At 39.2% G+C, this 14,233-nt stretch overlaps 1 protein-coding gene and 1 non-coding gene across 2 annotated transcripts in view; both read left to right on the top strand.

Annotated features, from left to right (window-relative positions):
• Window positions 1-14,233, top strand: part of MUC19 (mucin 19, oligomeric) — a 108,571-nt gene that overhangs the window by 81,493 nt on the left and 12,845 nt on the right. Inside the window, exons 51-70 of the mRNA XM_058682238.1 lie at window positions 516-569; window positions 955-1,008; window positions 1,619-1,663; window positions 1,925-1,978; window positions 2,105-2,155; window positions 3,917-3,961; window positions 4,396-4,440; window positions 5,145-5,198; window positions 6,245-6,298; window positions 7,775-7,828; window positions 8,240-8,275; window positions 8,520-8,573; window positions 9,337-9,384; window positions 9,633-9,683; window positions 10,262-10,315; window positions 10,405-10,502; window positions 10,623-10,761; window positions 11,473-11,526; window positions 13,814-13,867; window positions 14,141-14,194. Coding sequence (XP_058538221.1) covers window positions 516-569; window positions 955-1,008; window positions 1,619-1,663; window positions 1,925-1,978; window positions 2,105-2,155; window positions 3,917-3,961; window positions 4,396-4,440; window positions 5,145-5,198; window positions 6,245-6,298; window positions 7,775-7,828; window positions 8,240-8,275; window positions 8,520-8,573; window positions 9,337-9,384; window positions 9,633-9,683; window positions 10,262-10,315; window positions 10,405-10,502; window positions 10,623-10,761; window positions 11,473-11,526; window positions 13,814-13,867; window positions 14,141-14,194 — 1,152 coding nt within the window. The remainder of the gene's footprint in view (window positions 1-515; window positions 570-954; window positions 1,009-1,618; window positions 1,664-1,924; window positions 1,979-2,104; window positions 2,156-3,916; window positions 3,962-4,395; window positions 4,441-5,144; window positions 5,199-6,244; window positions 6,299-7,774; window positions 7,829-8,239; window positions 8,276-8,519; window positions 8,574-9,336; window positions 9,385-9,632; window positions 9,684-10,261; window positions 10,316-10,404; window positions 10,503-10,622; window positions 10,762-11,472; window positions 11,527-13,813; window positions 13,868-14,140; window positions 14,195-14,233) is intronic.
• On the top strand, window positions 12,866-12,972 carry LOC131484127 (U6 spliceosomal RNA). Its single transcript, XR_009248038.1, has one exon. It is a non-coding gene; the product is annotated as a U6 spliceosomal RNA (small nuclear RNA).

The following is a 14,233-nucleotide window of genomic DNA, read 5'->3' as shown; positions in this document are numbered from 1 at the left end:
GCTGTTTTAGTGTGAGGCTTTGGGGGTTTTATCAAATCTGTTTGTGTGGCTACAGTGAACACCTGACCTGGGAAAGGGCCTTGCATTTCATCTGGGAAACATAACATGCCAAGAGTCACACACCTGGGCCTGCTTAGAAATTCCATACCCTCAAGATATCTCCATGTGGATTTCCAGATGCCCAGTGCTGCAGAGCTAGTCTTTGGATAGCAGAGATGAAGGCAACATGCTGGTCAGCCCCTGCCTTCCAAAGCCCCAGAGCTTTTACATAGTTTGCTGTTTCCCATACCACTTCCTAGTATCTGTCACACTGTGTTATTTGTCCTGTTGATTGTTCACTGATGGTTTCCAGTTGCTAGAATATAAGCTGCATCAAGGGAGGGATCTTTGAATATCCTGCTCACTGATACATTCAAGGGCCAAAAACAATATTGCACATAAGAGATGTCTATAAATACTAGAGTAATGATAAAATGTATACTTACTTTAAAGCTTCACTCTATTTGCTTTAATAGGTACCACCATGATTTCACTTGGAGCTAGTAGAAGTTCACAGAGTTCCAAGCCAGGTATAATGGACTAAATAAACTCATCATATGAGAGTATTAGAGTTAAGGAGTGCTATTTTAAACATCTGACTACCCAAACACCTCAAATAATTGATCATCTGCCTTTTGATTCTTTTAGTCACCTCTCACTCCTGGGAGTCCAGGGGCTGGAAGAGAAACTGGGAGGGTGACATAAGGTCTCCTTCTGCTTTCAGTGGGATGTATGGAAAGGCAACTCCAGTAGAACAAGGATTAGTAGGTGGGTCAGGAAAAGAAATTGTGGGAAGTAATTGATGATTCATTTCCTTCAGAAACAAAGATCCTCAGGAAAGGTCTTCCAGTGGTTCAACGCCATATTGATCAGGGAGATAATGCTGTGTTGACCCCTTTATTTTTCTTCTTTTAGGTTTTACAGAGGAATTCTCTGGGGTAACTATTATATCTGGAAGTTCCCACACAGGTAAGTTAATAAGAAATAAATCTCCATATTTAACCTCATAATATAGTTAGTAGACCTGCTCTGAAAAATATCAACATAATTCTTTCCCTAATATCCCAAATCCTCAGACCTCATCGTTCATCATTTTCTTCCCTCAGAGGCCACAACTTTAACAGAAGGCAGTGGTACTTCTGGAACTGGATCCAGATGCATTTAGAATAATTAGCTTACAGTTTGGGGTTTAGTGTGAATTATGGCTCTCCCTGAAGTCACCTGTTGGGAGGTGTGCTCTCCTACAGAGTAGTTTGTATTTCTTTTCAGCATTTTCTTAGATTTCACATATTTAATATATGGAAGAGCTCTTAACACCAGCATCTAGCCTCACAGCGGTTATTTTTTAAAGATGTGCTGGTGATGTAAACCGTATGATAGGTTTCTCCTGTGATGGCTTATATATCATTAAGATGTCAGGGGGAGCTGAGGAGTATTATACACCTGGGAAGAAGTGAAAATGATGTGAACTCCTAAATAGGCCTGTCCTATATAAAGATTTTCTTATTCAAAGAAACAGTATTGATGCTCAGTATTTTCCTTGGGAAATTCATTTTTTTTTTGTTTCGTCTTACGGTAGGCACCACCGCAGTACCGGGAGGCCAAGCAACTGGGAGTATGACAGGTGAACACTTGGAAGAAAGCCACCTTATTCTCTGTTTTGAAATCATGGGATGTTTGAGGAGGTTGCCTCAACTTGGAAAAATTATTATTTTGATTGCTTTCTTAATGCTATAGGTCACAGGAAAGGTATATGATTCTCACTTTCATCAGGAAGCAGTGAAAGGGCCCCTTGATATGAGATACATCGAGATTTCCTTCTAGAGACAGGTATTCAGGAGATAAACATGAATCACTGTGATGACTTCAGACCTTTGTGTTTCAGGCACCACTGGGGTAGCCCCTGGTACAACTGTTGCCCCTGGCAGTTCTATTACAGGTGAGGCAACAAGACAACAGGGAATCTTCCACATGCCCTCCCACAAATTAGATGTCTCCTCTACACGCTCCTTTCTGTGGTCCTTAAATAGTTTCCAATCAACTCTATCCTGTTTTCTTCTCTCAGAAGCCACAACTTCTGTGGGAGAAAGTGGAACAAGAATGAGGATCATCACAGGTGAGTGCTGTTAAGGCACTAATGGTACTTTCTAATAACTTCAGCAAAAGGTCCTGGCTGAAATATATCAAAGCTCTTGGGGTGCCTGGGTAGCTCAGTCGGTTAAGCATCTAACTTCGGCTCAGGTCACGATCTCACGGTTCGTGAGTTTGAGCCTTGCATCGGACTCTGTGCTGACAGCTCAGAGCCTGGAGCTGGCTTCAGATTCTGTGTCTCCTTCTCTCTGCCAACCCCCCCCCCCCCACTTATGCTCTGTCGCTCTCTAAAAAATAAATAAACATTAAAAAAGTTAAAAAAAGAATAAGAAATTATATATCAAAACTCTTTGGATGTTCCATATTTAGCAGACTGGTGAAAAATTTAGCAGTTGTTCAATATTTGACATCAATAAGTTCTGTTCAGACACTTTAATTTTTCCTCTTTGTGCTCTAAGGAGCCTTCATCAGGGCATTATGGGGTCCATTACCTGACAGTTATACACAGGATGTATACCTAGGAGGTATTATACCTGAATGTCCTGTGCACACGCCAAGTCTTTACTTTTTTTTTTAATGTTTATTTATTTATTTGTGTGTGTGTGTGTGAGACAGAGAGAGAGAGAGAGGGAAAGAGGTCATGTGTGAGAGGAGCAGAGAGAGGGAGACACAGAATCCAAAGCAGGCTCCAGGCTCTGAGCTGTCTGCACAGAGCCCGAGGTGGGGCTTGAACTCCCAACCATATCATGACCAGAGCCAAATCTGATGCTTAACCGACTGAACCACCCATGTGTCCCTAGCCTTTACATTTTCTTTTTCCTTTTTCTTCTGTTAGAAGCCACAACTTTCACAGGAGGGAGCGAGATCACCCAAGGAGTACTGCCAGGCAGTGAGCTTTTCAGTGGAGGCCTAAGTCTCTCATTATTTCTCTGTTTGGGTTAAGCATGGAAATGGGAGGGAATGTGAAAAAGGGTCCTACATTTTCCCTGTGGCCCTATTTGTTGGTTTGCAAAACTAGGGAGTTTCCCAGGTAAAGTCTGAGCCTGGCCCTGTACACAAACAGCAGAGAGAACGGAAGAAAGAAGCAGGCCACTCTGGATTGGTAGGTGGCAGGTGTAATAAGGGAACTTACCTCCGAGCCTTGTCCTGGGTGGCCGCAAGATGAGTAGATCTCTGCACCCACCACTAGAATCTTAAAAGCTTATGTGGAGATCTTAAGTGGGTTCAGTCACTCTATACCATCCAGATGGTCTCAATGACACATTTCCCTCTCAAGGCTGCTTCCTTGAAAACGGCTCCAGCTGTGGAAATGTAGGCAGAACATACATCCCATACTCTCATTTCCAGAGTCCAGCTCATAGGTCAATTGACATTCATGTCCTTTCAATGACCTCCTCTAACAATATTGTAGTATACCAATGAGAGTATATTCAAGTTATTCAGCTTGGGAATTACAGGCCTAGGCTGTCCTCTATGTTCTGACTCACAGAGGTGTTTTTTTTTTGTTGTTGTTGTTGTTGATTTGTTTTGTTTTTCTGAAGAAAGGTATGAGTGCATATTGAATATATCCTAACCCCCAATCCTCCTAATCCTCCTTACCCAGTTTACCTTCTCCCCAGGGCTTGCCACTTCCTATCATCTCTCTCGTATACATGATGCTTATTATTTATTTTCTATCCTTTTTCACTAGAAAGCTTCATAAAGACAACTGATTATCAAAATGCTCCAAGTTACATCAAAGGTTACTACTTATAAAAATTAAAACCATGCTTAATCCCATCCTTAGGCACCTCTGGCACAACAGGTGGATACGTTCCTGGAAGTGAGGCAGGTAAGGGTGATTTAAAGACCTGCTTCTTTTTAACACATAGTGAAAGGGAAATCCATAGCAACACATCCATCCCAGTTTGACCTGAGAAATACAATGCTGTGAAGTTGTTCATTTTCAATTTTATTCATAGTCTTCAGGAAGGAGCTTCAGTGCTTTAGGGCCACATTAATGATTCTAAGATGAACTGGGAGTGTGAAATGCTCTACTACTCTGTTTACCTTCTTGCAATTTAGGTACCACTGGAGAATTGTCTGGAACAACCATTACATCTGGAAGTTCTAACACAGATAGGTTAACAAGGAAGAAATTTCGCTTATTTAATCTCAGATGTCATGATCTCGCTTTCAGGGCTGTTATAATAAAGAAATAGCACAATATATTTTCCCAATATTTCAAATTCCCAGATTTCATCATTCTCCTATTTCTTTCTTCAGAGGCCACAACTTCCACAGAAATGACTGGAACTGGAGCCCAAACAGGTGAGCATGAAGAGCCCATGATTTGGGGGTCAACAGATTTAGGACTGTCTCGGCTTTCCTTTGGAGAGTTTGCATTTAATTTAGGGGTATTGCAAGTGAGTCAAAATAGGTTTAATAGTAGGGATAAAAATCTTTTTGAAAATCTATAAATTCCAGCACTGAGTTTCATTGCTCTAAGTCTGAAGATATGATGGGATTTCTCCATTGGTATTGCAAATAGCACCAGAAAGTTTTCCCTTTTTTGTGAATTCCTTCTAGTAATTTAAATTGGCTGAAATAAACACAGAATGATTTCTGACCTATGGAAGTCTTTATCTAAACCTCAAAATTCCAGTGTGTTAATGGTTTACCCTAATCATCCCTAAGTTTATATAAGGCAGAATATCTCTCCCCACCCCCATCTCTTTTCTCCTCCTCAGGAGTCCAGACTACCATACCAGGTAGCCAGATCTCTGACATTCAAACATGTAAGCATGAGAAAATGTGAATATCTCCCTGATATTTACCAATATTCAGAATGAGAATTATAATGTGAAACAGCTTTTTTTTTTCTTTTGGAAAGAAATGTTCTTGTGAAAAGATATATGAGGAACCCTAGAATAAGCCTTCTATGAATTAAAAGAAGCTTGTAACATTTTTCTTCTTAGCTTTTCTTTTAATGTAAAGGAAATAACATATCAATCCCTTCCCTTTTGCGATTCTAGGTACCAGTGGAGTAGTCTCTGGCACAACTATTAAATCTGGAAGATCCAGTGTTGGTAAGTGAATGTATTCAGAGGCAATCATTCCTTGTCTAACATCAAGCAGAAATATGTCACCCCAAACATACTTTCTACTTTCCTAATTTTTTGTTTCCAGAGGCCAAAGCTTCCTTAGAAAGCATCAGAGACCCTGTGATGAAATCAGTGAGAATTAGGAGTGCCAGATGTTAGCATTGCCATTGATTACGATCATGAGTTTGCCTCTGGATCAGAAAGATTGTTATACAGGAAGGGCATGTCCTCCATCGCACACCCAGCCAATGGTGCTATTGATTCAGACTCCTCTGCTGGTTTCTGGAGAACCCTTTTCCAGTGCCTGGCCATGTGGTGTGGATTTCTGAATAGGGTGGTGGTAGTAGTAATTTCCTGGAAGATTAACCCACTGGACATGATTGATGTTATTGCAGAATCGGCAGGAGTCAACACTGTCCCAAAAGCTTCTATCTCAGGCAAGTAGATGACTAAAATGAAAGTAGAAATTTTTTGCCTCCCATTTGACTTTTTATCTTGAACTTTAAACTCTAAGTTGCTTAATGACTGGTTGCCTCAGAGGTTGATTAAAGTGATAACATACTCAAAATATTTTTCCTACTTTCAACCATTAAGAACTACCTCTGGAGTATCAATCAAGTCGCTAAAAGTAAAACAGGTAAACATGGTGAAAAACTCTTCTGTTCCCAGTTGAAAATAGTGTAATATTTGCTAAGTAAGCCTACTAGAAGATAGACTTCTTAAGGGAAAAAAAAGTCTTCATTTATTTTATTTATTGGTGAATTTCTAGTATTCAACAGGCTCAATAAATATTTTTGAATGAATGAAATAATTGATACATGGGAAAAATTACACGATTCAATCCAGGAGCAGAAAGGCATGTTCATAGAGCTTCCATATGGACAAAATAGTCTCTATGAATGGTCCTTCCTGGAGTTGTCCATGTGTAATATAACTGAAGATACAGCCCTGGAAATATACACTTACTTTATACTCCGATTGCCTCAATGCAGAACATTCTCTGTGATGATCCCATGACATTCTTATTTCAGGTACCATTGGTGTGGCCTCGAGTACAACTGTTGCACCTGGAAGTTCCCATAGTGGTAGGTTAACAAGCTGGGAAGAAAGCATCTTTCCTAAAAATAAGGTGAAAAAATGTCTTTCACATGGATCTTCTCATGTAAGAGCACCGCACCATATTTTCTTTTCTTCCTAAATACCCAACCTTTATCTGTTTCTTCTTTTTTTCTTCTAGAAGCCATACTACTACTAGAGTCCGTTAGGAAACAGATGGAAATTAGTGTGTGTGGGTGTAGGTGTGTTTGTGTGGCAGGGGAGACTTTGGTTGATTATAAATTACTTTTTTGTTTCTTAGTAGGATAATTTCTTGAGGAGGGCTTTTAAGGAACTTACATCTAAGATCAACAGTGTTTTCCTTTTTTACTTGATTTTGAATCAGTTGGGGCAGATTTTTGAAATATCTTCATTTTCATGGTCCAGCCTCCATATATACCTCCCTGAATATGAGAGTGAAAGTGATAATTGTCTAGGGAGTTTTCTTTTTCTATTTGTCATCTTAAGTATCACCATGATATTAGCTGCTGGAAAGATAGTGGCAGAGCGTTTTATTTCAGGTAAACAGAAGGCCACAACAAACACAGAAAATTTATCTCTATTCATTATGTTCTTCTTTGAGCATAGAAATAACTGAAATGTGCAGTGGTTATCCCAGTAACTATCTATCTTCATGCTTAAGTTTTAAAAATTTTCATTCTCATAGGAGCTACTACAGAAGTATCCATAAATAAAGGAACTGGAAGCACATTAGGTGGCTCCGGTGGGAAGCGGATCAGAAGAACAAGAGGCAGAATATGAATAACCCTTGTTTTTCTGCCATTAAATCTCAGAAAAGGGGACTTCTCTGTTGAGGAATTTCTATCTTCATTTGATTTGGGAATAAAACTATGCATAAGAGAACAGAAATAATTTATCACCAGTTGAAAAGGCCCACAAGATAAGCAGAATTCCCACCCCCAACTCCATGAGGGGGAAAGCCACCCTTCTTGTTGTAGGTACCCCTGGGGTATCTTCTGGCACTACACTTGCACCAGGGAGTTCAAATACAGGTGAGCCAGCCAGCTGAAGAGAGTCTTCCACAGGAAAACTTCTAGTAGTAAAGTATCTCTCATGGTACAGTGGCCCAGAAAAGTACATAATTAACTTGCCTCAGAACACTAAATCCTCAAAATAAGTCAGTCAGAGAAAGACAGAAAACATATGTTTTCACTCATATGTGGATCTTGAGAAACTTAACAGAAGACCATGGGGGAAGGGAAGGGGAAAAAAACAGTTACAAATAGAGAGGGAGGGAGGCAAACCATAAGAGACTCTTAAATACAGAGAACTGAGGGATGATGGAGGGTGGGGGAGAGGGGAAAGTGGGTGATGGGCATTGAGAAGGGCACTTGTTGGGATGAGCACTGGGTGTTTTATATAAGCTAATTTGACAATAAATTATATTTTAAAAAAACATTAAATCCTCTTCACCTCACATTTTTTCTACCTTTCCTCTGTCTTAGAAGCTACAACACTCCCTGGAGGCAGTGGAAGCACAGGAGTTGAAATTAATACAGGTGAGTTCATAAGCTTCCTAACCTTGCCACTTTTCACATACAAGCGCAGCGATAACAATTAACAGTTTCAAGCTCTAAGTATGTACCAGGCATTATCCTACACCCTTCTTGCTATTATTTTAAACCTTACCCCAAACTGAGGTACAATCATTTTCACAGATGAGGAAACATGGCTTAGAGATATGAATCAACTTGCCCAAAGTCATACAGCAAACAAACAGGCTTCAACTCAGGCAGTCTGGTTCAGAAGTCTAACCTCTTAATCATGATACTATATTACTACTACATTATATCACTAGATTTCTTTGTCACATGTCTAAACATTTCTAGAACATTAAAATTTCTATAACATCAGTACTTCACCCAAACGTAAATTTAATTGGTGATCAATCCTGTTGTTTCTTCTTCTAGGGGGATCCAGTAGCCAAGTCCCTGGCATTCAAACAGGTAAATAAAGGAAAAATACCTTTGTCTTGAGACTCTCCACCACTATCCCACATTGTGCTCTCCCACCACTATTTTGGGAATGAAACATTAGAAAGTGCACAAAACAACTCTGAAACAAGCTATTGCCAAAAATAATCTTTTTTGCATAATAAAGAAGTTGTGTAGCTTCCCCACCCTTTTCTATAATATGCTTTTCTTATAGGAGTAAAGTTCACATGATCATATCATTCTATTGTGCTTTCAGGTACTATTGGAGTGACCCCAGAAAGTACCATCTCACCCAGAATTTCCAACACAGGTAAGCCAACGAGGAAGGATGTGCTATAATTTCTTTCTTGGGACTAGCTCTGGAGGAATAGCATGTGATTCTTTTTTATGACTTTCCATTAGCCATCACTACTTTCTTTTCACTGTCAGAAGCTACAACTTCCATTACAAGGAAGTATAACCAGTGAAAGTGGAATTGGTAACTCCTTTTTAAAAATATATTTATTTATTTTGAGACAGAGAGAGAGTGTGAGTGAGAAAGCATGGGCGTGAGTGGGGGAGGGTCAGAGAGAGAGAGAGAAGGGAGGGAGGAGAGAATCCCAGGCAAGCTCCATGCTCCATGTTGAGCCCAACACGGGGCTCAATCTCACTACCTTGATATCAGAACCTGAGCCAAAATCAAGAGCCAGATGCTTAACCCACTGAACCACCCGGGTGCCCCAGGATTTGGCAATTCTTGAGTTCCTGATGATTTATTCTGTCTTTGCCTTTTCTTGGGGACATTTGTTAGAGGAAGTTTATATTTATGAAAATGATTTCATTTCTTCTGGGGGCAAACCTTATATGGTAATTCTTATTACCATAAGGGGAGTTCAGAAAGGTCCCTTTTTGATATTGAAGATATTACCCCAGTATCAGTTGGAGGCAGTATGTCCATGTAGTTCTATTTAGGGAAGCAAAGATGACAGAAATAACTGGAAGTTTAGGTGTAGCAAATTTTGAATTTCAGATGTTATTTCATTGAATACAAATAAATACATTTACACAAATATTGTTTCTATTCTTGTCATCAGGAGCTACCGCTGGTGCATCTGAGACACCAAGCCCTGGAAGTAAAACAGGTAAGCTTTGGAAAAGCCTGGAGACTCCTGATATTTAATCCTAGGGAAGCTAGTCATCAAAGTTGGAACGTAAGCCAACATGTTTATTGTGGCCCTGAATTTAAAAATAGAGAATGAACTTCATCTTGACAGGATAGCTCAAAAAAGATCTGCTGCTTTCCAGTCACAGACAGTCTGGTTGGCCATGCTCTTCTCAGAAACGTAAATGCATCACCATTTGGATTCTGTCTTTCTCTTTTCTACTGCAGGCACTACAGGTGTAATCACTGGCACAACAGCATCTGGAAGTTCCAACACAGGTAAATCAATAACCTAACAGGGAATGTGACGAGCTTCAGTAATGGAAAACTCACTCCCCTGCCTCCTGCTTCAACATCTCCTCCCAATCACACACTTTCCCTACCATTCCCTGGGAAACCACCATTTCTCATTTATATGATCCTTCTGAATTTACTTTCCTTCTCCTTTATTCCTTTCACTTAGGGACCACAACTTCTTTTGGAGGTGATGGAAACACCAAGGGTGGAATTAAAATAAATGAGTATGAGCAGTCAAATAATATTTTTCTCTATGTCTTAGTCAATCACAGTGACTGTAATGAACTTAGAGGGAATTCTATTCTACCTTACCTTAATCTCTCTTTGAGTACAAATTGTCAGGATGTTAACTCTTTATCCCATGTGAATTGTCTTATATTTTGTAGACTTGTAATAAAATGGTATAATAGAAACCATTATTGATATATCACTTAAGACAAGGAAGTTCCTGATCTAAACCTTTTAGTTGATTAGAGGAACCCATCAATGTCTTCTAAACTAAATCCTAATTTTAAGTAAAAATGAATTAATACATTGATTATCTCCTTTTGTGCTCTCAGTTACCACTGGGATAACCACAGGTACAACCATCGCACTTGGGAGTTCCAACACAAGTAAGTTGTGAAAAAGTTGAGGAAACCTGCTTCTATGAACTTTAGCCACATTTCTGCATTTCATATTGCTTTCTCCTATTTCCTCTCAGAGGCTACAACTTCTACAGAATTTGAAGCTACCACTGTATTTGGAATGGCCACTAGTGAGTGGTTTGCTTTCAACCTTTTGTGTTCTCAACAGTTTTATGTTTAAGTTTGTGTTAGATGATGAATGAGTGAGCAGACCAGCTAAGATAGGGTTTTGTATTCCATTTGAAGAGACCATATGTTAGGTCAATCCGACGTGGGATTTTGTTCTTCAGATTGATTTTCTCTATACACCAGCCTTTTATATTTTATGAAGCTAAGAATGATATATCACTCTCAATTCTTTATCCATCTTGCCTTAGCAGATACTGCTTCAGAGTCAGCTGAAGTTTCCAGGGGTCCAGAAAATTCTAGTCCTGGTTAGTAGGATTTAATTCATCAGTCTTAGACTTATCTTGCACATAAAACCCTTTCTTCTCAGGTTTTCCTCATAACTAAGGTCTCAACAAATTAAAAAAAATTTACATGCTCCTTCACACACCTGAATCCCCACTGAAACATCAGGAAGCCAAGTCACAGGAGGGAAAACAAATGAGCAGAGGAAAAACGCTATTACAAAAAGCATTAAACCACAGAGAACAAAGGGCTCCAGAATGAAACTTTACCATATATTGGTTTGGAGAAATGAAAGAGTCTGTGGGAGAGCATGGTGTTTGCTTGTCTGTGCATAATGAAGCCCCTTTATTGCTTATTAGAAACATGTGAATTTATCTTGTCCATGATATTTTAAGGGCATAAAAAGTATTACTATGGTCTCTCTCTCTCTCTCTCTCTCTCTCTCTCTCCTCTCTCTCTCTCTCTCTCTCTCTCAATTTCACAGTATCTTTCTCATTCTTTTAAATCTCATTTTCATGTCCATTTCAAATTCCGCCAGGATTGTCTTTCACCACACTTATTTCTGGAAATGCCAACATGAGTTAGTCAAAGTTACAAAGAGACTAATACTCTTTATTAGTATCTCAGTCAAAAGCCATCTTCTTTGAGAGTATGTCTTCTAATTTCATAACATACAACTTTTTTCCAGATTTCAAAATTGTTTAAAATCACCTTAAATTTTTGTTTATTCACAGGGGCTACAACTCTGGGACTAAGCCGTGACACCACTGGGCATGTAATTCAAACAGGTCAGTCATGGCATTGCAGAATTGTTGAGATTTCACTGATTACTCATAGGATATTGGTAGTGACAGGAGATGATAAAACTTTTAATTTGAAGACTTATGAGATAATTGGGGTTGTGATCTTAATGTACTAGAATCTCCTGGACTACAGACTTCATCATATGCACATTTATTAGGACGTAGTTTCTTAGTGGTACATTTCTTAATGAAAACAGGAGTCTTTTTGGTAAAATATTTTCCTACTTGTCTTTATAGGTACTATGGTCATAGGTGAAATCACAGGTTACTCAAAAGTTTCCAACCCAAGTAAATTAAGATGACTAAAATAAATTTAGGGCATTTTTCAAAATCTCACATTAATATTTTTTGTCTACTCAATGAAAATGATCAAGGAAAGAAACATTTATTAAAAAGCATGGGAGTATAAAATAAGAAATTATAATAATCCAAACTTGTGGAATACAACTGAGATACTGGGAAACCATCGCAAGAGCAGATGTTGGGAGGTTTGTCAAAATTTCTGGTTGTCAAAGTTGTGACAGAAATGTCCTGAAAAGGGGGAAAAAAAGGAGATCACCCATCAGTTTTGTATTCCATAATATTATAGGATTCAGTTATGAAAAAAATTAAATTGTGATTCCATTGACAATAAGGAGAAATTGAAAGGTTTTTGGATAGATTGACTGTCATGCATAGATTTACTTTTTTGGAAGATTAACTAGGCATAAGTTAGGCATGATTTAAAGGGGAGTAAGAAAGCAAGTGTTGGAGGTATGTCATCCAGTTTGAGACTGTTGGAGGTAAGACATGATTACAGAGAGATTACAGAGGCAATCATGTTGGAAAATGGAGGTCACAAAGAACGTGCAATATGTTGGCAAGTTGGCATTTATTTTTATTTTTATTTTTTTTTTAAATTTTTTTTTCAACGTTTTTTATTTATTTTTGGGACAGAGAGAGACAGAGCATGAACGGGGGAGGGGCAGAGAGAGAGGGAGACACAGAATCGGAAACAGGCTCCAGGCTCCGAGCCATCAGCCCAGAGCCTGACGCGGGGCTCGAACTCACAGACCGCGAGATCATGACCTGGCTGAAGTCGGACGCTTAACCGACTGCGCCACCCAGGCGCCCCGGCAAGTTGGCATTTATTATGATGTGATGGAGAGCTGAAGGAGAGAAGGATGTTTTGGGTGAATCTAGCTCATAGTTTGGATGCTTAGGTAGACGGATGGAAGTGCCATCCCCAAATTTGGGAATATACTGGAGGAGGAAAAAAAATGGATAACTGATAGACGATATAGTGAGGACAAATTTGGGCAGTTTGAATTTAAAATGCTCTGAGGTGTTCGCGTCAGCAGCACATATACTAAAATTGGAACGATACAGAGAAGATTAGCATGGCCCTTGCGCAAGAATGATACGCAAATTCAAGAAGCATTCCATATTTAAATAAACAAACAAGTAAATAAAATTAAACAAAATAAAATAAAATGCTCTGAGGTATTCAGTAGTATGCTCAGGAGAACTGTTAAGTGCAACTAGAGTACAGAAGAGAGGCCTACATTGAAGATGCACATTTGTCAGCCGATTGCTTACAAATGATATTTAAGTGGTGGATGCTGGTGAGTTTATTTAGGGTAAACACACATAGTCAGAAGACCAAGAAGGTAAAACATGATACCTTGGCTTCAAAGGGTGGGCAAAGACGCGGGAAGGGGAGTGAGAGATAACAAGCTTCCGGCTATGGAGTGAATATGTCATGAGGATAAAAGGGACGGCATATGGAATATAGTTAATGGTATCGTGACAGTGTTGTATGGTGATGGATCGTAGCAACACTGGTGGTGAGCACAGCATGATGTTGAATCCCTGTTGTACACATGAGACTAATGAAACTGAGTCAACTATACTCAAATTTAAAAAGTTAAAACAAAAACACATATTCGAAGTAAATTTAAAAGGTGTTACAAAAAAAAGGGCTTTGTAAAGGCAGAGGAGCCTGGAAAAGGGGATAGTTTGGGCTCAGCCAGTATGGATTAAGTCAAGTCTATAAGACAGAGTGCTGGAGTCCTGGGATATGACTCAGGAGACTGTTCTGCTTCTAATCTGGGGATTCAGAATCCCAGATCAAACAGGAGCAAACAGAATTTTCAGACAACATGTGTAATTTTTAGTAAGATTCATTTTTCAGAGGGCCTGACCTAATAGATATAAAACTTTGAAATAGGAAGGGAGAACTGTATTGAAATAATCAAAATGTCAAGATTCTTAATTCTTTTCATTTTTTAAGCTTCAGGAGTCACCAACCTAATTCCAGGGAGCCAGTCTACTGGAAGAAAAATAGGTAAGCATGGGGAAGTGAAAAAGGCGAAATGGGGAAGGCACCTATCTCCATGATACTAATTCCAGAAAACAGGGATCATAGAAGAATGGAGTTTACCATAGGGGATAAAACAGAGCAAGAAAAAATGTTTATTTTACTTTTGCGGGCAAGGAATCCTGGAGAAGGAATATGTTGTTTCACAGAAACACATGAATTTTTCCTAAATGATCATCCCCATCCAATAAGAAAGACAGTGCTCACATTACTGTCTCTTTCTTCTCTCTCACATCCCAGCTACCACTGGGACAGGCTCTGTAAATATATCATCACCTGGAAGTTTCCAAGCAGGTAAATCAGGAAATAAAAGGAATTCCCCTTTAAGGGCCT

Source organism: Neofelis nebulosa, chromosome 8 (genome assembly GCF_028018385.1).
Source record: "Neofelis nebulosa isolate mNeoNeb1 chromosome 8, mNeoNeb1.pri, whole genome shotgun sequence".
NCBI lineage: Eukaryota > Metazoa > Chordata > Mammalia > Carnivora > Felidae > Neofelis > Neofelis nebulosa.
This window is presented reverse-complemented; position numbering and strand designations above follow the sequence as displayed.